Below are 25585 nucleotides of genomic sequence, written 5' to 3'. Positions count from 1 at the left end.
ATAAGAAGGTACTTTGTGTATAGAAGTACCCTGTTTCCCCGAAAATAAGACAGTGTCTTATATTAATTTTTTCTCCCAAAGTTGCGCTAGGTCTTATTTTCAGGGGATGTCTTATTTTGGGGGAAACATGGGTATTACTTTAAAAGGATAAAGAAGGCACTTTTAAAAACTATTTCCTCCACTTTGGGTTATATTCACATTGAAAAACTCCCTAACCCCTCCCTAAATCTTTAATCATACAGATAATTGTGATTACTCCAGTGGGGTTAAGACAAAGTGATAGGACTATTTTAATGGCCATAAGAAAGAGGAAACTAACTTACTGGTTTTGGGGTACCAAGGTAACACTTTGAGAGAGGTTAATTATCTCTTTAAACTCAAGAGTGTTCTGTGATTCATAAGCTCTAATTTTATAAGTGGGCACTTTGTAGTATGGTGTTCCCCTTAGTGTATATATGTGTAGTTGGTGGATAGGGTGGGTATGCTTGTCAGTATGGAAGAGTGGCTAAGGTCACTAGCTCTGGAGCCAAACTACCTGGGTGTCAATCTTGTCTCTGCCACTTACCAACTGTAAGTTTTTAGCCAAGATACTTAACTGCTGTGTGCCTCAGGTTTCTGTTGGTTAAGTGAATTATGATAGTCCTTAACTCACAGGATTGTTGTAAGAATGCCTAGACCACTGCCTAATATGAATTATTATATTTTAACTGTCAATTTTTAGTTATTGTCCTACCAAGCAAAATAAAGACAGACTCATAGAGAGCAGGCAGACAACTCTGGTGTGTGTGGAGGTGTTAGGGGTGGTTGTGGAGGGATTGAACAAAAAGAAAAAAATAGAGAGAACTCATGGACGTGGATAACAGCATGATGATTGCAGGGGAAGGGGGTTGGTGGAGATGGAAATGGGCATAGAAGTGATAAATGATGATGAAAAAATAAAATAAGGGAGAACAAGAAAACAAAAAAAATATTTTTAGTTACTGTTGTAACTAAAATTACATAATAAGGTGACTATAGATTACTCTTATGGCTATAGAATTCAGTGGAGGAGCTGGGGTTCAAGGCTTGGTAGTATGGCTCCAGTGTCCATGCTTTTAGATATTGTTAATATACTGCCATCAAGTTTGGAACCTTTAAAGCCTGAGCTAATTGGATATATTAAAAAGAATTAATTTAAAGTTCTTTAGACATGTCCCATGCCAAGAACCAAATACCCAGAACTGTAACAAGGATTAAAAAATTGTATGTTGCCCCAGGTGGTATGGCTCAGTTGGTTGAAGCATCATCCAGTGCACCAAAACGTTGTGGGTTCAATTCTCAGTCAGGGCACATATCCACGTTGTGTGTTTGATCCCTGGTTAGGATGTGTGCAGGGGGCAATGGATCGATGTTTCACTCTCACATCAATGTTTCCCCCCCTTCCCTTTCCCTTCTCCTTCCCTCTCCCTCTCCCTTCTCCTTTCTCTAAAATCAATTTTTAAAAAATTGTATGTTATTCCTAGGATTGAATGCTGAAACTTAGAGCACATCAATAATATTAATAAACATGTGTTTTTTGTTTTTAAATTAGGCAACTGCTTTTCCCACAGAAGTCAAAGATTTGACCAAGAGAATTCGTACTGTTCTTATGGCCACTGCTCAAATGAAGGAACATGAGAAAGACCCTGAAATGCTAATTGATCTCCAGTATAGCTTAGCCAAGTCCTATGCAAGCACCCCAGAGCTCAGGAAAACTTGGCTTGATAGCATGGCCAAGATTCATGTAAAAAATGGAGATTTTTCAGAGGTAACTACTTAAGGCTTTGTTCTAAACACAGTCTTGCAAAATCCCTGGAGCACATTCTAACAGCTCTTTCTTTGTCATCCTTTTTCAGGCAGCAATGTGTTATGTCCATGTAGCAGCCTTGGTTGCAGAGTTTCTTCATCGAAAAAGTAAGATATTTCTGTTATTAAAGATGGGGAGAATTTCAGTTAGTGCAGTAGTTTTTATCCTTGTAGCTTACAACTGTGAATGTGATATAATTGAGCTCTGAAAAATATGTTCACCTTTAGCCTCATCCAATGTTTAACAGAAGTTGTTCCTTAAAAAAACAAAACTGGATTGTTCATTTTGCCTTCTGCTTTCATTCAGAGTTAAATAGCCTGATATTCAATGTTTATTTTCCAACACTGTCTTCCTGGAAGTCTGCCACAGATTAAATTCTTCTTAAGGCTCATGAGAAGCTCTGGATAATACCAATCACTTATTTTCCCTTCGTCTGCCTCAAGTTCACCAACAACTGCCCATAGATTTAATCTCCACAGTCGCTTTAGTGCAACAGTACCTTGGTATTAAAGAGTAGTCAGCACAGCATCAAGATGGCCAAATAAAACGTCCCTTGTTTGCTCCCCTCCCCACAACAACAATTTGGCATCCATTCATAGACAAAATTGCCTTTGTGGGAGCTGTGGAAGTTAGTTCCTGGGAGGAAAGTTACTAACCTCTGCGTTAGGTAATAGGCAGACAGATATCAGTCCTGGTTGTGGATCCTGCAATGGCTCATGCACTGGCTCCAGCCCTTCCCAGCTTCAGTCTAGGAGCCCCTGGAGAATACTATCCTATATAATCCCATAAAATAAAGAGCTAATATGCAAATGGTCATCACACCGTCATGCTGTAACAGCTCAGACATAACACTGGGGAGAGAGGAATGGGGACCAGCCAGGCGCAAATGAGCTTGTGAGAGAGGAATGGGGACCAGCCAGGCTGTGGCCTACAAGAGGGACAAGCTGTCCTCCCCATGGTCCATGGCACCAGCAACTGGGGCTGTGGCCCGCCCTGAGGTCCCAGGCACCAGCGGCTGCGCCTGCACCTGCAGCCCTGACCAAGAGAGGGACAAGCTGCATGCCCTGCAGTCCCAAGTGCCAGCAGCTGGGCTGCAGCCCAGGAGAGGGACAAGCCACCCACTCCACAGTGTAGCCCAGGGAAGCCGCCCACCCACAATCCCCTGCAGCTGCAGCCAGCTGGGCAAAGCCAGCCCAGGTCCTAACCCTTTGGCAGGCCAGAGGGAGGCAAGCCCAGGTCCCAGATGTGTGTGACTGGCCAGAGGAGGGAATCCTGGGTCCCGGGTGTGGGGTGAGGCAGAGGTGGCTAGGGGCAATCAGGCCAGCAGGGGAGCAGTTAGGGGCTATCATGCAGGGAGGCAGAGTGGTTAGGGGCAAGCAGGCAGGTGAGCAGTTATGAGCCAGTGGTCCCAGATTGTGAGAGGCAGTCGGACATCCCCAGAAGGGTCTCAGTTTGGAGAGAGTGCAGGTTGGGCTGAGGGACCCCCTGCTGTGCACGAATTTCGTTCACCAGGCCTCTAGTCTTAGATAATATCCATAGACAAGAGAGCCTTGGTGGAAATGAAGGAGTACAGTGGAGAAATTCCAGGATGCCACTAGAGTACACACACACACACACACACACACACACACACACATGCACACACACAGGCACACACGTTTAAATGCATTGGAGAGGGTAAAGTTTTACTTTACTTGTGTCACCCCTTCCCCAAGGTGACACAGCTCAATGCCAAGAGAGACTTCTTGCCTGTGATTTCTTTCATGGGAAAAGAGAGCATGAGAATGGCCACCTGGCTTCCCCAGATGTACAGGATGCTGCAAATAGGCTCATTGCTCTTTTGCCTCATCCAGAGTGCTGAGTTGTGAGCTTCATGACTTGGGGTGGGGGCAGGAAGAAGCTGTAAAAGTGGTATATAGGACTCTCAGAAGGCATTAAAGAGACACAGGTCATATACTAGATCAAGAAACTCACCTATAAGTTGCTAGGGACATTTAGTCTGTGGTTCCCTCCAACTGGCCCATAAGCACGCCCCAGTGTTCCGTGTGCCTCAACCACACCTCTCCGATTCTATAGCCAACTGGTTATGCATGCTCCTGATGGCAACAAGAGCAAGCTTTAGCAGATAGCTAGTGAGAACAAGCAATAAGTAGGCCAGAATCTGTAGGCCAGGGAGAGACCACAAACTTGAACTTTATCACCACTCTTGGGAAAACACAAATGGAGGCTGTTAGCACCTGGATCAGTGTGTTGTATAATGGAGAGAAGGCATACAAGCTTACAAATTCTGCCACAAGAGAGAACAAGAAGTATGGAGAAGATGTATCCATAAAAAAATATGTGCAAGCCTCAGAATCCCTAGCAAGGCAGATGGAAAGCATTTCCCAAAGTCAGTTAGTAAAGACAGTTGGAAGTGAGTGCTACTTCAAATGTGAAGACAGCAATGCAAGACTTACAGGAGCAGGAAAAATTAAGGAAACATGACATTACCAATAACCTTCCAGTAATCAAACTCAAAAACTTGGAGATCTGTAATATACCTAATAAAGAATTCAAAATAGCTGTTTAAGGAATCACATTGAGTTACAATAAAATAGAAAGAAAATTCAATGAAATCAGGAAAAAGATATGTGAACAAAATGAAGTTAAACAAGAGCTAGAAATCATTAAAAAAGAACCAAACAAACTCTTGAGCTGAAGAATACAATGAAGTGAAAAATGAAATAGAGAGCATTACCAGCAGGATCAAACAGAAGGAATACTATGTGAATTAAAGGGAAGGACCTTTAAAATTATCCAGTCAGAGGAAAGAAAATAATGGAGAAAGTGTCAACATAAGAAACACTCAATCCTTGCCCTAGCAAGTTTGGTTCAGTAGATAGAGCATTGGCCTGTAGATTGAAGGGTCCCAGGTTCAATTCCAGTCAAGGGCATGTATCTTGGTTGCGGGCACATTTCTAGTGGGGGCTGTGCAGGAGGCAGCTAACCAATGTTTATAACTCTCTATATCTCTCCCTTCCTCTCTGTAAAAAAAACAGTATATATATATTTTTTTAAAAAAATAAACACCCAATCCTGTTAAAATTTGTATGAGACTTTTTAGCCAAACGAATGATAATTTCTGGGAAGCCAAACATCAGTGGATTGGGAAAATGCTCCCCAAAAATGACAGTTTTGTACCTTATTATATATTACAATCAAAAGAGGAGGAGGAGGAAGTGAAATCCATTGGTGACAGATTAGGGAGGCTGAAGAAAGCAAAGCAGTGGGGTGGGAGACCTCTGGGCATGGATAAAAAGTAAAATAACAGACATAAACTTATTTTACTTAATTGGTTATAGGATAGATAACAGTGAAAAAATAACATGATAACAATAATAATAAGGGGATTTATGGTCTCTGCTCTGGTGGTGGTGTGTCTGAAATGTTTTATCTAGACATTACCTTGACACTCCAAAGGCCTGTTATCACAGATGCAAAAGACAACAGTCAGGCTCAGGCTCAGTTAAGGTCAAGATTCACTTTTGTTAAGGAAGATTCTAGCCTAGGACATGATTACCTGCTGTAAACTGCTTTTAGTTTTAAAAGTTTAAATTTCAGATTATCTTTTATGGTTACTTGAGGTCTCTGATTTTGTAGGGCTGTCACACAGACCTCCCCTGAGCTTGTCAGGTTCACTATGTGGCCCCCTTTTCATCCACATAACTTACAAGGGAACCCCCATAAGGCTATCACTGGATTTCTCAGCAGAAACCTTAGTTAGGAGAGAGTGGGATGATATATTTAAAGTGCTAAAAGAAGAAAAAACTGCCAACCAAGAATATTCTATCCAGCAAAGCTGTCCAGAAATGAAGGACAAATACTTTCCTTAGGCAAACAAAAGCTGAAGGAATTCATCACCATTAGACCTGCCTTACAGGAAATGCCAAAAGAAGTTCCTCAAGCTAAAATAAAAGGATGCTAATTAGTAATATGAAAACATGTGAAAAGGATCTGTGTGAATGGATAAAGATGTGGCAACAGAATATACAACAGAATATTATTAAGCCACAAAAAAAGAAAGAAATTCTGTAATTTGTGACAACAAAGATGGACTCCCAAGGGCATTATATTAAGTCAGACAGCAAAAGACAAATACTATATGATCTCACTGATATGTGGAATCTAAAAAAGCTAAACTTCTATTAAAACAGTACAATTGTTTTTATACAAGTTTGGCTTTAATTGATGTTATTCAAAGGGTATAGACTTACTACTTACAAGATGAATAAGTTCTGGAGACCTAATATATGGCATAGTGATTATAGTTAACAATATATACTTGAAAGTTGCTAAGAGTAGAACTTAAATGTTCCCCTGCCAAAAAAAAATGTAATTATGTGTTCTGATTAGCATTACTGTATTAATTTTTCAGTATGTGTGTGTATCAAATGAACACATGTACTTTAAACTTATACAGTGTTATATATATTAAAAAATAACTGGCAATGGATATTGCAAAAAAATCTCTTACTATCATAATGGCCAACCTACTTCTTTTAAGGCAGTTGAATGAGTAATCTAGATAAAAATGAAACCATCCTGTGGGAGTCATATCACTCTGGTTTTGGCTATGAGAATACAATCATGTTTTGTTTTGTTTTGCTTTTAATTAAAGAATTTCTGCCAGAATTATGTATCTTTCATTTCACATATAAGGCTCAGAGTCTGATTGCCTTTATTAATACTACGCATGTGGAGAATTTTTTTCTAAAAGGAGTCTTTCCAAATTTAGTATCATTATTAAAATGTAGATTCATTTTAGTTATATTTTAAGTTAACACTTGCTCTTTGATATTGGAATTTTTTTTCATTTCTCACTCGAGGATATTTTTCCGTTGATTTTTAGAGAGATGGAAAGACAGGTTTAAATATCAATGTGAGAGAAACACATAAGGCAACCAAGTTCCATGCCCTTGACTGGATCGAACCCAGGACCCTTCAGTCTGCAGGTCGACACTCTATCCACTGAGCCAACACCTAGAGCTTTGATACTGAAAAAATTTTTTGAACAATACATTTGCTTGCAATTGCTATACTCTAGTTTTCTCCTTTTGGTGCATATGTGAAATTACAGTAAAAATAAATATTGAAACTGAACACCTGCAATTCCAAATAAGCTAACAGATATGAGAATCCTAAACACAGTTCTGAATAAATTTTAAGTGTATCTTTCAGAGAAATTAGGTTTATATTATCTCATCTTTTTAATTAGTAGACATGTGAAATAAGTTTTTGTCTGCTAAGTATAAAACTATATTCTTTAGATATTTAAATAGTTAAATATATTAAATGTTTTCCTAGAGTTGTTTTTCAAAAGTGCAAAGGCCCTAAAATGAAACAAAATTCAAGAACTTTTTATCTCCATTCTTAATCCTTAAGCTTTAGAAATATAACAATAGGAGGTAAAATAGCAACTAATATAGAATATACATATTGCTGTGGTTTTTTTGGATGTTAGCATGAGGCAGCTTGCCTGAACACCAAACACTATGACATGTTTCAACAAGTGGAAATAGTGCTTTTAACTATTTATTTATTATTTTATAATACCTTCAAGGTTTTTTTTTTTTTTTTTAGAAGTTATACTTCATAGAAACCAAAGAGCCCTGTCTGAGTAGGAAAAAATGTTTTTCATTTTAAATAGAAATAATGTTAAATTTAGGAAAAGTTTACATGTTTATTTATAGGTGCTGTCTATTTTTAAATCTGGACTACGCTACTTGCTACAACTAGAAAACCTTATTCTAATATGGTGGCAGTGGGAAAATCCTCAGACTTTTCCCCCTTAGATCCAATCATTCATATGATTTAAAGCACCTTCTTTTGTTAATTATCTGACTAAATTATGATAGTTGTGTTAAAGCAGACTACTAATTTATGGGGGATGAGGACACATATGTGATATCTTAATCAATAAAGAAATTTAGAAAAATAAAACAAGTTAAAAACTGCATCTAACTTGTCATCCAGTCAGAGAATGCCATGATCTAGGCAAGACCTGGATATTCACAGAATAAATGAAAGTATATTTGAGTGCAGAACTGAAAAAAAAATTATTTATACTTTTAAGACAAACTTATTTAACAAAAATAATTGAGTAATTCTGGAGCCCTTTCTTTTTCTATCATTAAGTGTCCTTTGATAATGAATACAAAAGGGAAGGAGAGTTAGCTGTATTATAAATCTCTGTCATACTAATTGCCAAAAAAGTTTGTTTTTTCAAAGTCGTACGCCATTTCTCTTGAAGTCATTATGAAGCATTGTTTATTTTAAAATTTTAAAAATATATTTCTATTGATTTTAGAGAGGACTGGAGAGAGAGAGAGAGAAACATCAATGATGAGAGAGAATCATTGATCACCTGCCTCGAGCCCACAACCAGGCATGTGCCCGTGAGGAGAATCGAATCCAGGACCCTTCAGTTAACAGGCCGAGGCTCTGTCCATTGAGCCAAACCAGCTAGGGCATGAAGCATTGTTTAAATCAAGATGGAATGAAATACTAGTGACCAGCTGTCGCATTGGAGACAAGTTCTCCCTATATAGAATTAAGAAAAAACAGTTTGTCTGGTTGGGAGGTTGCCTATACAAGCAAGGACTTCGGCCCTTGCTCCCCAGAGGTATCTACAGATCCTTTTTCTCATGTTTTAGACACTGAACTGAAAGGGGAAAGGGGGGGCTTACAGTCCTCCCGGCCCCACCCCCAGCCTCAAACATCTTTTCTACAGCCAGAGCATTAGTTCTTTCTATTAGACAGACCTTAAGGATTATCAACCTTGAGGTGGTTATACTGGGTGTTATTCCCATCCCAAAAATATAAAATAACAGACCCAAATGTCTTTACTTCTGTTTTGTCTGAAAACCTCAAAATGTTTTAAATCTCACTCTCTGGAGGTCAGACTTTATGTATCTCTTTCTGAGTGAGGGCACAGCTGTTTTCTCCCAGGGAATTCCAGAGTCAAATTTCTGCATTCTTCCACCGCCAGATAGCACCCAAGATTCAGCAAAGCTTTAGGCCTGTAGGGCTCCCCCATAAACCCTAGAAAATGAATTTTCTTTCCCAGATAGTCTGTTATTTTCATTCCTTATAGGGTAATGTTGATCCCTTTCCCAAGGTTTTATACTCAGGATCTAGAAGTTTAGATTCTACAAAGCTTTTTATTCCCCAGTGCCTTATAAATCACAGATTTTTTTCCTTTTTGGCCCTCCCTTCAGGACTTTTATGTCTTACCTTTCTTCTGACTAGGGGTCTTATTTTATCAAGGGTTGGACAGTTTGCATCTTGTTTTCCCTTGGATAGCAGTCAGAAATACAGAAGTGACAGCTGTTTATAAAGGGTAAGGTCAGGAATCCAGGTCACATACCAGAAATACCAATAAACTCTCCAAAACCACTTTATATAATGCTACGTAGGGCTTTGTGAGATCCCTCCAATACATGCCTCCTTCTCTTGTGATATATACACTGGTCACTTCTAGATTTAGTAACTTGTTTCATCTGAAAATCTTTCTGGAACTAAGGGGAATCAGAATTTCCCCCCAAGTATTTTTAAGATGGTAACAAACAAAAGGGCCCTCATATCCTTGGATAGTTATGTGGGTGTTGATAATGTAAGTGAAAAGGAGATATAGTCTCCTCTAGGTAGAGATATCATCAGGCATAGGGACCACATAACACATTTAAGCAAAAACAGTAGACTCTGAAGTTGAAAATCATGCTAGAAGTCTTTATACCAGATGATGTAGACACAACCTCCAAAAGTAGATGGTGACCTGTTTCTGAGAAGACACCGAATTACCCTCCTTCTAAAAGGCACTCTCCCAAGATGCTTTGACCTCATCTGATCTCGGGCATTTTGTCCTCCCCTAAATCACAGCATTATATACATCACTGAAGAAGGAAATGATGAAAATCCCTAGATTTGGGAATCACTTAAAGTAATAATCTCCTCAGAGCAGACAGGAATTTCCCCCCAGCCACAGACTAGCAGCCTGAGGCCTTTAGGACTGACCCCTTTTCTTTGTAAAGACTACATTCTGTATCTCTTCACTTACATTTTTTTTCTTTCATAATTGAGATCTTATCAGGTGTTTTGAGGATAAGTAATAGACATTTCAGTTTGTACACAATTCTTAACTTTCGTAACCAAAATCTAAAAAGTTATGTGGTTGTGATTCTTTTCTAAACAGTTATTTCAGCAGCTTTCCAGCTTAAAATGTGCAGTTTGCAATTTCCCTTAATAGAGTATCAAGTACCAATATCTTCAAATGTTGATATGCTGTTACATCGAAGTCCCACTAGTTCACAATTTAATATCATATGCTCTAGATAATCAAATCTTCAATCTTTCACAGCACATTAACAAAGTTACTAGGAAAACTGGAACTACTATGTCGAAATTGTCACAGATGCACAAAATCCTGAAAGGGAGAGGCCAAGATCAAGGAATGGTTTTCTTTAGGAAACAGTTATACCAAAAACACAAGAATAGAAGTAATTTAATATGTTCAAGACATATTAAATGCATGACTAACTCCATATTGCCATTTAGGATGCTTTTATATCATAGGATATAAAAACTACCCCATCTATGGAATGTTAAGCTGACACCCAAGATAATCAAAGCTTCTCCCATATTCAATATCTCACTATTTTCTGGTTGTCCCTTCCCCCCAAAAAAAATCCAGCAAAAGAAGCTAAAATTAGACTTAAAAAATAGGATGAGGTGGAATTCCCTCCTTAAAAATGTTTCTAGAGCTATTACAAACATTGCGTTTCCAAAATGGTTGATAAAAATATTCCTCTGGATTATACAAGGGAGGCAGGACCACTGATGAGACATGGTACAGGATATTAATCATACCTGGCTTCTTTCTCTTCTGCTACATCCAAGGCTGGACTCCCCTCAGTTTTAGTTTCTCCATTTTCTGCAGATCTTTAGGTTCCTGGTTGGCCACTTTGGCCTGTTTTTCCTTTGCTCTCCCCCTTTTGTTTGTACTTTTTTTTGTTTGTTTATACTTTTGCAGGAGCAGATTTAGCTGACAAGCTTGCCCACCTCCTCCTGGGCTCGTTCACTGTCCCCTTGGTGGAACTGACCGTTCTCTTGGCATTATGGCTTCAGGGGCAGGCGAGTGCCGACAACCTTCTGGAACCTGGGCTGCCTGGCTGCTGCCCCTTCTCCCACTGCCCAAACCTCCACGGGAGGTGGTTTCACTCAAATTTTGGGGCCCTGTTCCTTACTGCCTGGCTCTTAATTTCATAGAGGTGATCAAGTGGAAGGCTTTCTCCTAAATTTGAGACGTTTTTACTGCAGGACTATTCTGAGTGCCCTGCTGACCAGCTGCCGGTCTAAGACCTGTTTGTTACTGTCCACAATAGGGAGGAATGTTGTCCTGAATGGAAATCAACTGTGTCACTGAGCACAATGTTTAGCTCACCAGATTTTGTTTTTCTTTTCATGGAAAGACTGTCAAGAAGGAAATGAATTGATTTACATTCTGGTGTGGGTTCTGTATCTTGTTGTGGTCAGTATTTTGAAGAGAAGTCCATAAAAGACCATTTTAGGCATGCTTATCTTCAGAAATGAAGTGTGTCACACTCTCAAAAGAAATATGTCACGCTATTTCTTCAGTGGTTTTTATTAGCTAATGTGCTTAAACAGAAACAGTTTTAAAGTCCAGTAAATGTCATTATTTCTGACACGCTTTCTGCCTTAACAGAAATTCACTGACCATCCCCTATGTGTTTCTCCATTCTTGACAAAGTACTTTAAAGTAACTCCATCTTCCCTCGCCAGAATTCCGTCTCTCTAATAACAGTGTGGTTCTTACTTGATAGCCCACGTTGTATTAAGCATCTTATCAGAAGATAATATATGTATGTCTTATTAGCTTTCATTTAGACAAGAAGAGTTGGCAAACTCCAAGCCCTGTTACATGACTTTTTCCCACAAGAATTCTGAGAAATCGCAACATGTGATTTGGCTTTCTTAAACATTCCTTCTTCCTTATCCAACCTCTCTCACCTGGGATGCTTACCAGATATTTAGCTTTGGGTAGTTATTATTTCTAAGCACCACTTAGATTGTAGAATAGGTTTTTCTAGATTGCAATCTAGATTGTAGAATAGATTGCAATAGGAGTTTGTTCCCTTTGTGACCAGCTACTTTTCACTGACTAGCAGATTCTGTCATAAGGAGGCTGAATTTTTCTTAACTCTAAAATTACCTACTTAGATAGGGTAAAAATAGCAACAACAGCAGTTGTTGGATATCTTCCTCTGTCTAGAATCTGTAGGGCAATCATGTAGTCTTCTGTACCTGAACTCCTGCCTGACGGTGACAATTTGGCCCACGATTCTACAGCACCTGTTCTCAGCTTGAACTCTCTTCCTACTTCCCAGGGATCCAGCTGCAGAGTCATTTACTATACCAGCTGGCAGCAATTATTTTATTCTATTTTGGGAAAGCTAGTATATTTTTGGCAGCTTTGTTTGGTAATAACAATTCATTGAATACTATTTCTTTTTTTAATCTTCACACGAGAATATTTTTCCATTGATTTTTAGAGAGAGGGAAAGACAGAAACATTGATGTGAGAGAAACACATTGATTGGTTGCATCCTGCGCAAACCTTGACCAGGGCCCTGGCAGGGGGGGAATATGCAACTGTGGTACTTGCCCTTGACTGGGGGAATCCAACCCAGGACCCTTCGGTCTGCAGGCCTGTGCTCTATCCACTGAGTCAAACTGACTAGGGCTTGAATACTTCTAAACACTTTACTTTCATTTAATTATCCTAAGGTAATTATGTTTTACAGGCGATGAAACCTTTTACAGTCTTAGAGAGATAAATGTCTAAAAGCAAACAATTAGTGACAGAAATGGGTATATTTAACTCCACGTCTCTATTTCTTCTGTGTCCTGTCCTGTTTTTCTAAGAATGCTTCATACTTTCCATCTGTTTTGTTTTATTTTATTTTATTTTATTAAAATTCTAGAGGCTCAATGCACGAAAATCATGCAAGAGGCTCAGCCCCAGCTGCCTTGACCAGCCCTCATAGTCCCAGCTTCATCCAAATGCTGTTCAATCTAATTAGTATATTAGTTCTTTATTTTATAGGATGTTTTATGTATATCAGACAGAGGAAGAGAGAGATAGAAACATCAATGATGAGAGAGAATCATCAATAAGCTGTCTCCTGCACGCCCCCCTTCCCCCCACTGGGGACCAAGCCTGCAACCCAGGCGTGTGCCCTGACTGGGAATCAAATCAAGAGCTCCTGGTTCATAGGTAGATGCTCAACTACTTAGCTGCTCCATTGGGCGCCATCTGTTTTATTATTCTGCCTGTCTTACAAGTTCTAGGTTAGGACTCCCACAAGAACCGACTTTTCCCAAAAAACTTCCAGTAAAGTTAGGAGCTACGGATGGTTACAGAAACTCTTTCAGTGATTACCTGAAAAATACATGCCCTCCTTGTTTAGGTGAGACCATAGTTGAACACAGGATGAAATTATTTATAACAGCTTTTAGATCTCACTAGAGAAACACTGTACTAGCCAGTGAAAATAGTATGTAGTCGGAGAATGAAACTTAGTTGTAAATAAGTTGAGCTCACTTTTTGGGGGAAAGACTGGTAGAATATGTAGTAGATAAAAACAATTTATTAAAAAATTTGTCACTGAAAATTGTACTTATGCCTTTGATTCTCACAAAAAAATACCCATGTTTATTTTTAAGGGTAACTAATCACTGTAAGGCTATTATTTACAATATACTTTCTTATATAAATTTACTTCACTGTGTTGTTTTTTTTTTTGTGTGTGTGTGTGTGTGTGTTTTTTTTTTGTTGTTTTTTTTTTGTTCACACAGAATTATTCCCTAATGGATGTGCAGCCTTCAAGAAAATTACTCCCAATATAGATGAAGAAGGAGCAATGAAAGAAGATGCTGGAATGATGGATGTCCATTATACTGAAGTAAGATTCCAGGGCCTGCATTGCCAGTTATATAAACTTCTTAAATATATGTTTATTTAACAATTATTACAACTAACTTAATTTGGAAGATAACTAAGGGTTGATGAACTGTAAGCATTAAGATTGCCCAGAGCAATGATGTTTGTGTTAGGAATGTGGAGAATCCTGTCTCTGGAACTCTTCCTATTGTCTGGTTTTATAAATGCAACATTTATTATCCTCAAATCACCATCACATTAACCAGATCAGGGTCAGCATAGTTTGGAGAATCTTCCATTAAAATATTTTAAGGTAGTAGTTAAGCAGAGGATCTATACAAATATTTTTGAAATGGAAAATTTCTACTATAAACTTCATATGGATAGAAAATGGATTCAGTTGTCACGTAGTCAACAAATATTTACTGAGCACTGACTTATGAGCTCTGGACTTGATGATATAGGAGCTATCAAATAATTAGATATGTCTGATCTCTGGCCTCTAATGTCTACCTGAGAGATAAGACACCTCACAGAATGAAAACAAGACAGTGCCATTTGAATAATATAAACAATATGTTCCATGCAAAGTCAAAGGTGAAAGAGATGCCTTTGAATTGAGGTAGAACAGAGGAGGTATTAGATTAGAGAAGGGTTTGAAGAATGAGTTCACTCTAAAGGTGAAATAACAGAATAGCAGGGACAAAAGTTAAGTGGTGGGAAAGTATAAGGCAGGTTTTAGGCACAAGTAAGTGGATCCTTTGGACTAAACCAAGGATTTGTATAGAGAAAAATAGTGGCTGAGGTCTTAATTTTGAGAAACTGAATATTTGGGCTTTATTCATTAGACTATTGAATTGCTATTAAAGGTTTTTGAGCCGAATCATGATAAGGTCAAAGCAAAAAAGAGGAAATGATAATTCATCGGTAATATGTATTGGAAGTAGATAGATAGGAGCTAGAGGCAAAGGCTAGAGAAGGGGCTACCCTAAGGGTCCAGATGTGATACAGTTGGCCTAAACCAGATAGTGACCAATTCAGGCAACTCTTTGACACAAAGAGGAAAACTTGCTGGCTGTGGGAGGGGAAGAGTCAAAGTAGCTCTGAGGTTTCAGGTTTGGATATTAGAGAAAAATGATAGATGGATAATTTTAAAGGGAAGATTATGAATTCAGTTTTTGATGTGTGTTGAATTTGAAGTAAAAGATTATCAAAATGAAAATAAACATTAGGCCATGAGAAATTCAGAACTGAACCTAAGCAGAGAGATTGGGATTGGAAATCCGCATCTGGAAGTCATATCTGTGTAAGAATCAAAGCAGAGTGAGGATGGGAGATAATATTGCAAATGAAGACCAGAGGACTAAGGACTAAATCATATAGAAGTTCACAATTGAAGAATGGGAACGTGGAAAAAAAAAAGAGAAAAATCAAAAGCAGGAAGATTTGAGGGACTGTAGTCCCATATGAATACATTTTTAAGTTGTATTAAGAAACACAAGAAGCAGTCAGATTAAAGTGATAGAGACACACTTCACAAAAACTTTATTAGTAGTTCTTTATAATACAAACAAATCTCAATTAGCTCTAGTTTACTTAAGCTAAAATGATATGCTTGGAAGCTTTTCCTACTGTTTCTGTATGGGTCTGTCTCCTGGTCCATAAAATAAAGATAGTAATACTACCCTGGTTACTTCACAATAAATCTGAAGGCTCTTTATAAATCATTAAATGCTGCATAAATGTCAGGCTTTATCACTGACTTACTTGAGAGTGAGGTTTCCTTTTATGCCCAGAATCTAGAAGAGTTTCTAAAACATGTTTGCTGAATTAATCCTAACAAAATCAAAATACTTGAATTTTAATTCCAGTTCATTATCTGACTGTGACCCTTTGGGTAAATTAATTCACTTTTTGAATCTTACATAATTTTCCATAGAATTCCAGTTGTTATGGCCGGCAGCAGAAAGATTCCAGGAAGTTCAGGGGAGTTAAATGATCCGCACAACTGAAGTTTTGTCCTTGCTTTCCAAAACAACAGCTTTGGCTTATTCATAGAAATGTCCTTGAGCCTGACTCTCTTTTATACTCTCAAGGAAAGCAGTAATGTTTCTTATTAGACAACCAGAGCCCTGTTGCACAATATTGGTGCAAAAATAGGCCCCTAGCTTCACTCCCAGCCACCCGGGAGCCAGAAAGTCCTTGCTCCCCACCCCAGCTGCCTTGGAGCCAGCAAGACCCCACTCCCACCAGGAGCCGGCAAGTCACCTGGGAGCCAGCACATCCCAGCTCCTGGGCCACCCAGAGCCAGCAAGTCCCTGCTCTTGAGCCGCCCAGAGCCAGCAAGTCCTCACTTCTGTCTGGAGCATCACTCCAGTAGCTCCCTCTGCCACCCCACTTCCCCTCATAGCAGGCTTCACAACACTCTGGCCTCCGTATGCAAATTAACCTCCATCTTGTATTAATTTGCATACTCACTCTGATTGGCTGTGGGCATAGCGAAGGCACGGTCAATTGTCATTTTTCTCTTTTATTAATGTAGATTAGTGTAGATAACTACGCTCAGTGTTCTATGTAAACAGTTTGTTACAACTTGTTTGTGATTTGCAGTCATAATTTATCTATATACTTTATTTGATATATACAGATAAATCATGTTCTAGGAAGTGCTCTTTTATGTTTTAGTTTACTTAATAAGGCTTCTTCCTTATACCCTAGCCAATAGAAAAATAAATGATATTGATTTCTAACTTTATTTAAATGAAAAATACAAATGGTTATCCATTTAATGCAGGGGTTGAGAACCTATTTTCTGCCAAGGGCCATTTGGATATTTATAACATTCTTGGGCCATATAAAATTATCAACTTAAAAATTAGCCTGCTATATTTGGTCAAACATTTAATTAACTCACCCCTAATACTTTGGCAGGGCCAGACCAAATGATATCATGGGCCTTATATGGCCCATGGGCTGGACGTTCTTCACTCCTGATTTAGTGCCTGTATTAAAATACACGAGTTAAACCAATAATAATAAAATTTAATTCAGACCTCCTCAGTTTGGAACAAACAATTTACCCTTTTCAAAGATAATCCTTCTCAGTATATTAACATTTGTAAGTATAGTTAACATCTTCATTATATGCATAAACAAAACAAATGAATGTAGTTTACTATTGTCAACGTTCATTTCATATTTTTAAGAATGATTTTAATTTCAAATATTTCAAGTATAATCCTTTGCATTTCATTTTTTTATTTTTTTAAATTTCTTTATTGATTAAGGTATCACATATTTGTCCTCAACCCCCCATTCCAATCCCCCACCCCCCACACTCACGCCCCCACCTCCCTATTGTCCTTGACCACTGGTTAGGCTCATATGTGTGCACATAAGTCCTTTGGTTGATCTCTCCCTTTTATCCCCACCTTCCCTTTGAGGTCCAACAGTCTGGCCCATGGCTCCTTATCTCTGGGTCTGTTCTTGTTCATCAGTCTATGCTGTTCACCATTTCCCCTAGATTAGTACAGTGTATTTATTCTTTATTGACTTGAAATGGTTCATAATTTATTTGCCCAGAATTCTAAAACTATTTTTAATTCCTGATTGCATTTTTTCTCTTAATGCAGGAAGTTTTGCTGGAGTTGCTAGAACAATGTGTGGATGGCTTATGGAAAGCAGAACGTTATGAAGTAATTTCTGAGATTTCCAAGCTGATCATTCCAATTTATGAGAAACGCCGTGAATTTGAGGTAAGCACATTTGCATCATTGCCCATTTTTGTTGAATTGTGAGAATTCTTTATATTTTCTAGATATTAAATCTGTAATTTAATATTTTATTTTGGTCTTGGAAAAAGTAGTAATATAGTTATGTTACTATTATTATATGACCTCTGAAGAAAGGAAGGTTAATTACATTATGACATTTCTTTCTTATCCTAGAATATAAATACTTAATGTATCACTTTGACACATTTGTCCACTTGGGAAGTTAGAATCCTTAAAAATACTGTTCAGCCCTAGCTGGTTTGGCTCAGTGGATAGAGCATCAGCCTGCGGACTCAAGGGTCCCAGGTTTGATTCCAGTCAAGGGCATGTACCTTGGTTGCGGGCACATCCCCGGTGGGGAGAGTGCATTTGGCAGCTGATAGATGTTTCTCTCTCATTAATGTTTCTAGCTCTCTATTCTTTCCTTTTCTCTCTGTAAAAAAATAATAAAATATATTTAAAAATAAAATAAGAGACATTCCTCTGTTTAAAAAAAACCATGCTGTTCAATCCTCAGAATCCTACCTTATATTTACATAAATGCTCCAATTGAAATTAAGGGTAAAACATCCAAAATATAAATTTAGATTGCAACAGTGGTTCTGAAACCAGAGGTTCTTTCTAGCCACCTCCCTAATTTCCCTCAGGGCATAAAAAAATCAATATTGACTTCACTAAACCTTCACTTTAAAAATCTATTGAATTTTCATGTTGCCCCAGAGGAGGCATAAACTTGATTCTATTCTTTGCAATTCCATAGGGGAGACTAAAGGTGCTGGCAGGTGACAATTGGAGAGGTAATACGACACTAGTAATAGTTCTATTAAGAGTTTTTCCAATTTAATTTGCCAGATAAAGTTATTGATAAAGGGTAGTTCATAAAGAATAGTAGTATAATTGATAGCTTTGCCACCAACATTAAACAGGATTTTTCTCTAATTTTGTCTCTGAGTCCACATCATGATTTCTGCTCCTTCTGTGCCAGCAAGGGTTCATTTAGGATTCAAGCCATTTCTTTTTAAAAAGAAAAGCTGTTGCCAAAACCAGTTTGGCTCAGTGGTAGAGCGTCGGTCTGCGGACTAAAAGGTCCCAGGTTCGATTCTGGTCAAGGGCATGTACCTGGGTTGCGGGCACATCCCCAGTAGGGGGTGTGCAAGAGGCAGCTGATCGATGATTCTCTCTCATTGATGTTTCTAACTCTCTATTCCTCTCTCTTCCTCTCTGTAAAAAATCAATAAAATATATTATAAAAAAGAAAAGAAAAGAAAAGCTGTTTATACTTAAATATAGCAAGCAGGTAGATTGTCTTTCTTTATTGAAGAAGTTTCCAAGACTGAGAATACAGATACTTAATATCATCATCTGGATAGTGTTCTAATATCCTCTCTAAACTGGCTCTGATCAAACTCACATCTTCTTCCCAGGTTCTGGGTCTTTCTCTCTCTGCCATACTTTTGGTGTATATGAAGCATGCCTGAAAAATTATAGTGGAGGTCAAGTGATTGTGTTAATTAAGCAAGAGTTAAATAAATCTAGGTCATCTATCAATAGATGGAAAAGAATAGCCTATGGGACAAGAATTGGCATTGCCCCTCCTATCAATACATTACATCCTAAGAACCTATGTGAAAAGTTTCAAAATATGTACTTTCTTGCTGTTAGGTTAAATATCAAGCCATTAGAAATCCATGGAGCATTTTGCTACTCCGTCAACTAATAGTGAAGAAAGGAAAATATATCTTCCCTACACATTAAAGGAAACAATTTTTTAAAAATAGGAATGAGTTCTGTTTTCTTGTAGGGATGTAAGGGCCTATGTAGATACCCTAGCATTGTGCATGTGATAAAGTAATTGTTTTTAGGATGCTGGTATGTAAAGATAGGCTGGAAAATGTCAAAGATAGCAACCATCAAGGTAAGGAAAATTTCCTTCAAATTGAGCTCAAATGCAGGAAATAATATGGAAAGAATTTTAGATAGAACACCTTCTATACTCTCATTTTTTTATTGAGATGAAATTCACATAACTTACAATTAACCATTTTAAAATGCACAATTCAGTGGCATTTAGTGCATTAATGATATTGTATACCTACCACCTCTCTTTAGTTTTGAAATGTTCTCATAGCCCTTGGAAAAACACCCCATACTCATTTTATAACAACCATTGTGCACTCATCCACCATCCTCTAATCTGCTTTCTGTTTCTATGGATTTATTCTAGATATGTCATATAAGAAAGTTTAATACAAGATGTGACCTTTTGTGGCTGGCTTTTTTTTCACTTAGTATAATGTTTGTAGCATGTATCAGAATGTTATTCTTTTTATGCCTGAATGGTATTTCACAATTTGTTTATCCATTTATCCACTGACAGACATTTGGGTGGTTTCCACCTTTTGACAATTAGGAATAGTGCTTTTGTAAGCATTTGTTTGTAAATTTCTGTATGGACATATTTACATTTATCTTGGGTATATACCCAAGAGTGGAATATATGGGCCATATAACTCTATGATTTCCCTTTTACTTCCCATCAGCAAAGTATACATGCCACATCCTGACCAACCCTTTTTTTTTTTTTTTTTATTAAAGTCATACTAGCCCAGCTGGGAATGGCTCAGTGGTTGAGCATTTACCTATGAACCAGGAGGTCATGATTCTATTCTGGTCAAGGGCACATACCTGGGTTGTGTGCTCGATCCCCAGTAGGGGGAATGCAGGAGACAGCTGATGGATGATTCTCTCTCATCATTGATGTTTCTATCTCTCTCTCTCTCTCCCTCTTCCTTCTTTTCTGAAATCAATAAAAATGTATTTTAGAGAAAAGTCATCCTAGTGGGTGTGAAGTGGTATCAGATATGGTTTTAATTTGTATTTCCTTAATGACCAAATATTTTGAACATCTTTCTATGTACTAGTTGAACATTTGTATTTCTCCTTTGGAGAAATGTATACTCAAGTCCTTTGCTCATATTTTTTTCTTTTATATATAATTTCTATTGAGGTATAATTGATATAACATTATATCAGTTTCAGGAGTACAACATAATGACTCAATATTTGTATTGCAAAATGATCACCACAATAAGTCCAATTAACATCCATCACCATATACAGTTACACAATTTTTTTTCTTGTGATCAAAACTTTCAAGATCCACTCTTCTAGTTACTTTCAAATATGCAATACAGTATTAACTGTAGTCACCATACTATAATTACATATCCATGACTTACTAGTGTTATAACTAGAAATGTGTACCTTTTGACTCCCTTCACCCATTTTGCCCACTTTCCACTCACTGCCTCAGGCAACCACCAATCTGTTTTTTATATCCATGAGCTCTGGGTGGTTATTTTTTGTTTTGTTTCGTATATTTCACATATAAGAACATACAGTATTTATCTTTCTCTGTCTAACTTATTTCACTTAGCATAATGCTCTCAAGGTCTATCCTTGTAGCAAATGGCAAAATTCATTCTTTTTTTATAGTTGAATAATGTTCCGTTGTGAATACACACACACACACACACACACACACACAAATACACACACACACACACATCTTTATCCGTTCATCCATAGATGGGCATTTACATTGTTTTTATGTCTTGGCTATTATAAACAATGCTAAAGTGAACATGGGGATGCATGTTTCTTTTTATTCTTTAGATAAATACCCAGAAATGGAATTGCTGTATCAGTTGATTATACTACTTTCAATTTTTTGAGGAACCTCAATACTGTTTTCCATAGTAATTGCACCAATTTATATTCCCATCAACAGTGCACAGGGAGTTCCCTTTCTCCAAATCCTCGCCAGCATTTATTTCTTGCCTTTTTGATAATAGCCATTCTAACAGGTGTGAAGTGGTATCTTTTTTATTTGCTTTTCCCTAATAATTAGTGATGTTGAGCATCTTTTTTCATGTACCTGTTGATTTTCCCACTTTAAAATTGGGTTGTTTGTCTTTTTTTTAATTATGAGAGTTCTCAATATTTTCCTAATCCAAAACCTTCATTCAGATTTTAATTGGCAAAAATTTTCTCCCACTCTATAGATTGTCATTTCACATTCTTGATAATGTTCTTTGCACCATGTACTCTCCTTTTCTGGGTGTGCATAAAAACATATTCTTTGAAAACATCTGTCTACATGTATAAAAGCACACCTCACTGAGGCTTATACTATTACTTATTTTTGTATCTGTATTTCATTTTTATATCCAAAAGTTTTTGCATGAATTGTTTTTTTTTAAATCAGTCTTTATTGTTCATATTATTACAAAGGTTCCTCATTTCTTCCCCCCTCCACCAGGTTCCCGCCCCACCCTCTGCCCCCTCCCCTCCTCCCATTGTCCTCATCCATAGGTGCACAGTTTATGTTCCCTCTCTTCCCGCATCCACCACTCCCCCTTTCCCCGAGAACTGTCAGTCCACTCCCCTCCCGTATTGCCGACTCTACTACAATCAACAGCTAATATTGTTCATCAGGTTTTTCAATCTCCTTTTGTTGTTGTTGTTGTTGTTGTTGTTGTTGTTTTAATTAATAAACTTTTACACTTCTAAGAATAAATTTTAAAATCTAATAATTTTAAACCTTGTTTTTTCTGCCCTGGGAACTGAGAACCAAACTTGTTTACATGTAAACTTGCCCTTAGGCTATCAGAAGGTGTAGTCATTCAAATGTAAATGAACACATTGTTTAAAGATAGCTGCTGGTTGGAATTGGATTACCTGTTCTAGGTGGGAAGGGCTTGTCCTCCCCTTTCTCCATTAAAATTAAGGTGTTAGCTTTAAAACCTCTTTTTGGCAAGAGACCTTAAACTTTCAGAACTTTAGATTTTTCAGATAGTAAATCAGTTACTTAGCATTTTCTCAAATCAATAATACCTCCACATGCCCAAGGATACACTTCAAACAAAAGACATTTCCAAATAGATCAACCAACCTCATCCAGACCCCACACAAGGCACTCACAGATCAACACCCCAGCGCTATACTAACTCAACACATCCAGATCTAAGCCTTCATCACTCGATTCAGCAGACCCTCAAGTTCCCCCAAAAGTTTCCAGCCATGTCTGAGAGGCAGCCCTGGGGCGTGGGCAGGTGAGGAGCGAGCTGTTCCGGGCCTGGCTGCTCCGGGCCTGGCCTCTGTTGCTCTGGTCTGCTCCACAACCAGCTGCTCCAGGTCTGGCCACTGCTTCTCCGGGCCTGGCTGCTCCCGACCTGGCTGCTCTGGGACCGGCTGCTCCGGGCCTGGCTGCTCTGGGCCCGGCTGCTCACGGCCTGGCAGCTGCTGCTCCGGGCCTGGCTGCTCCCGACCTGGCTGCTCTGGGACTGGCTGCTCCAGGCCTGGCTGCTCCCGACCCGGCTGCTCTGGGCCCGGCTGCTCCGGGCCTGGCCGCTCTGGGCCTGGCTGCTCTAGGTCTGGCTGCTGCTGCTCCAGGCCTGGCCGCCCCCGACCTGGCTGCTCCGGGCTTGGTTGCTGCTGTTCTGGGACTGGCTGCTCTCGATCCGGCAGCTCTGGGCCCAGCTACTCCGGGCCCGGCTGCTCCGGGCCCGGCCGCTCCGGGCCTGGCCGCTCCCGGCCTGGATTTGCATGAATTGTTTATTCTACCTCTCCACCTAAGGATTCAAGCAAAACATTTTGCTTCTGTTTCAGTTTAAATAATTCAGAAATATTGAAAATAGTAGTCAGTAATAATAGTAGTATTTTTAAAGTGCATATTACCATTGAGATGTTAATGGAATAAAGTATGATATTTAAAAATATAGTATTGTTTGACTGTTGTTAGCTCTATCCTTAGACCTAAAGTTAAGATTTTGTCTAATTGTGATAGTAGGGATGGGGGTGTGAATGACCCCACCAAAACCATTTTGACAAGGAAATATTGTGTTCCCTCCCCCCCCCCCGGGGCATTTTTCTTCTTACCCCTGGGCATTTATCTTAAATACATTTTAATATTTAACCAATAGACAAAGCTGATTTGTATATTCTCATTTTTTCAGAAACTTACTCAAGTTTATAGAACTCTTCATGGAGCTTACACAAAAATTCTGGAGGTTATGCACACAAAAAAAAGACTTTTAGGCACTTTCTTCAGAGTTGCTTTTTATGGCCAAGTAAGTAAACATTAGTTCATAAAGTTCTTTTTCTTTTCAAATATTCACCTTTATATTATTAGAATTCTGTCCAGATAAAGTGCCGATCACAACCGCAGGAAGCCTCTGTTGTAAGTGCAAAGTTCACTGTGGCTGTCATATCTAAACCCATTTAGGTCAGAGTCCAGCATATAACATTTGAATTTTTCCCTCTCTTTCATTTTCTGTGAAGCTTCTAAAAGTATATTTTTAATATCTAGTAGTTCAAGCTTCAAGTAAAAAATAGGTAAGTATAGTGAGAACAAGAAAAATCTAGTGTGGAAATTTGTAGGCCAGTCATATTCATATAACTGTGAATTTGAAAAATTCTCATTTATCTGATGTTAAAAGGGAGAAGATATGGACTTGGATTTCAGTACTTTTATTTCAAATGCATTATTGGTAGTTATTTAGTATGTTTTCTTTAAATAATATTTCTCATACTATTTATTAATGATTGTATGTTTAACTTTACAACAGTCATTTTTTGAAGAAGAAGATGGAAAGGAGTACATCTACAAAGAGCCAAAGCTTACTGGCCTCTCAGAGATTTCCTTGAGACTTGTTAAACTTTATGGTGAAAAATTTGGTACAGAGAATGTGAAAATAATTCAGGATTCAGACAAGGTAAGTATACCCTACATCGTGAAATCATTAATTGGTAGTTCCAAGCATGGCATGTTCCTCTTGACTTTTTTTGTTAGCTGGTGGAGGAGAAGCATGGAAATAGAGTCTTTCCAGATAGTGAAAGAAAGGATAGGGGCTTTGGAGTCAGAGAGAGCAGGATCCAAATCTCTATTCCCTGTCACTTGCTATCTGTGTGACCATGGGGAAGTTACTTAACCTCTCTGTGCCTTATTTTTCTCAGTAAAATGGAGATAATAATAGTGCCTTTGCTCTAGCTTGTGTGGTCAGTTGGTTGGAGTGTCATTATATACACACAAAGGTCACGGGTTCGATTCCCAGTCAGGACACATACACAGGTTGTGGTTCAATCCCCAGTAAGGGTGCATATGAGAGGCAACTGATCGATGTGTCTTTATCCCTTTCTTCTCCCTCTCCCTCTCTCTCATATCAATAAAAAAATGTCCTGCCAAAACCGGTTTGGCTCAGTGGATAGAGCGTCGGCCTGCGGACTGAAAGGTCCTGGGTTCGATTCCAGTCAAGGGCATGTACCTTGGTTGCAGGCACATCCCCAGTGAGGGGGGGGTGGTCGGCATGCAGGAAGCAGCTGATAATACTACTACTACTACTACTAATAATAATAATAATAAGTGCCTTCCTCATGGAGTTTTATATGGATTAAATGAGTAAATATATGGAAAATAATTAGAGTTTCTGGTACATAAAAAAACATTAATAATAATAGAAGCCAGCATGCTTAATAAAGGTTAGCTATTATTTTGATTGCCATTGCTCATCATGATTCTCAATGCTATACTTAATGATTAAAGTCATCTTGAGGCACACATTTTATTCTAAAGATATCCTTAGTTCAGTAGTTACATTTATAATGAAGTGGGTTAAGGAGAGATAACTTGGGTCTTACTCCAAAGGTTATCCATCTCATCAGGCCCTGCCAAGACAGCACGAGAAAGGTTCCATCAAGAGAGGCCCTTTCCTGGGAAATGCATAGGTCTCTATAGACAGACTTTCAGGAAAGCATTGCACGAATTCATGACCTTCCTTAGTTACTGTGGGAGTGCCCAGGAACAGAGCTGATATTTTCTTATTTAAATTTTGTATTGTTCAAAGTATTACATGTGTCTCCTTTTTCCCCCATTGATCTCTCCCTGGCCACTCTCACCTCCCCCCCCCCCCAGCACATGCCCTCACCCCC

General features: G+C 38.4%; 1 protein-coding gene across 2 annotated transcripts in view; it reads left to right on the top strand.

The window, feature by feature from the left end:
• The window catches only part of DOCK11 (dedicator of cytokinesis 11), a 199089-nt gene that overhangs the window by 158502 nt on the left and 15002 nt on the right, over positions 1–25585 (top strand). For both annotated transcript variants that reach the window (XM_084870353.1, XM_084870352.1), the window contains 6 exons: positions 1571–1786; positions 1875–1932; positions 13739–13845; positions 17456–17578; positions 23614–23727; positions 24226–24372. In XM_084870353.1, the coding sequence (XP_084726479.1) occupies positions 1571–1786; positions 1875–1932; positions 13739–13845; positions 17456–17578; positions 23614–23727; positions 24226–24372 (765 nt within the window). The remainder of the gene's footprint in view (positions 1–1570; positions 1787–1874; positions 1933–13738; positions 13846–17455; positions 17579–23613; positions 23728–24225; positions 24373–25585) is intronic.

Source organism: Pipistrellus hanaki, assembly GCF_964339955.1.
Source record: "Pipistrellus hanaki genome assembly, chromosome: X".
Taxonomy (NCBI): domain Eukaryota; kingdom Metazoa; phylum Chordata; class Mammalia; order Chiroptera; family Vespertilionidae; genus Pipistrellus; species Pipistrellus hanaki.
This window is presented reverse-complemented; position numbering and strand designations above follow the sequence as displayed.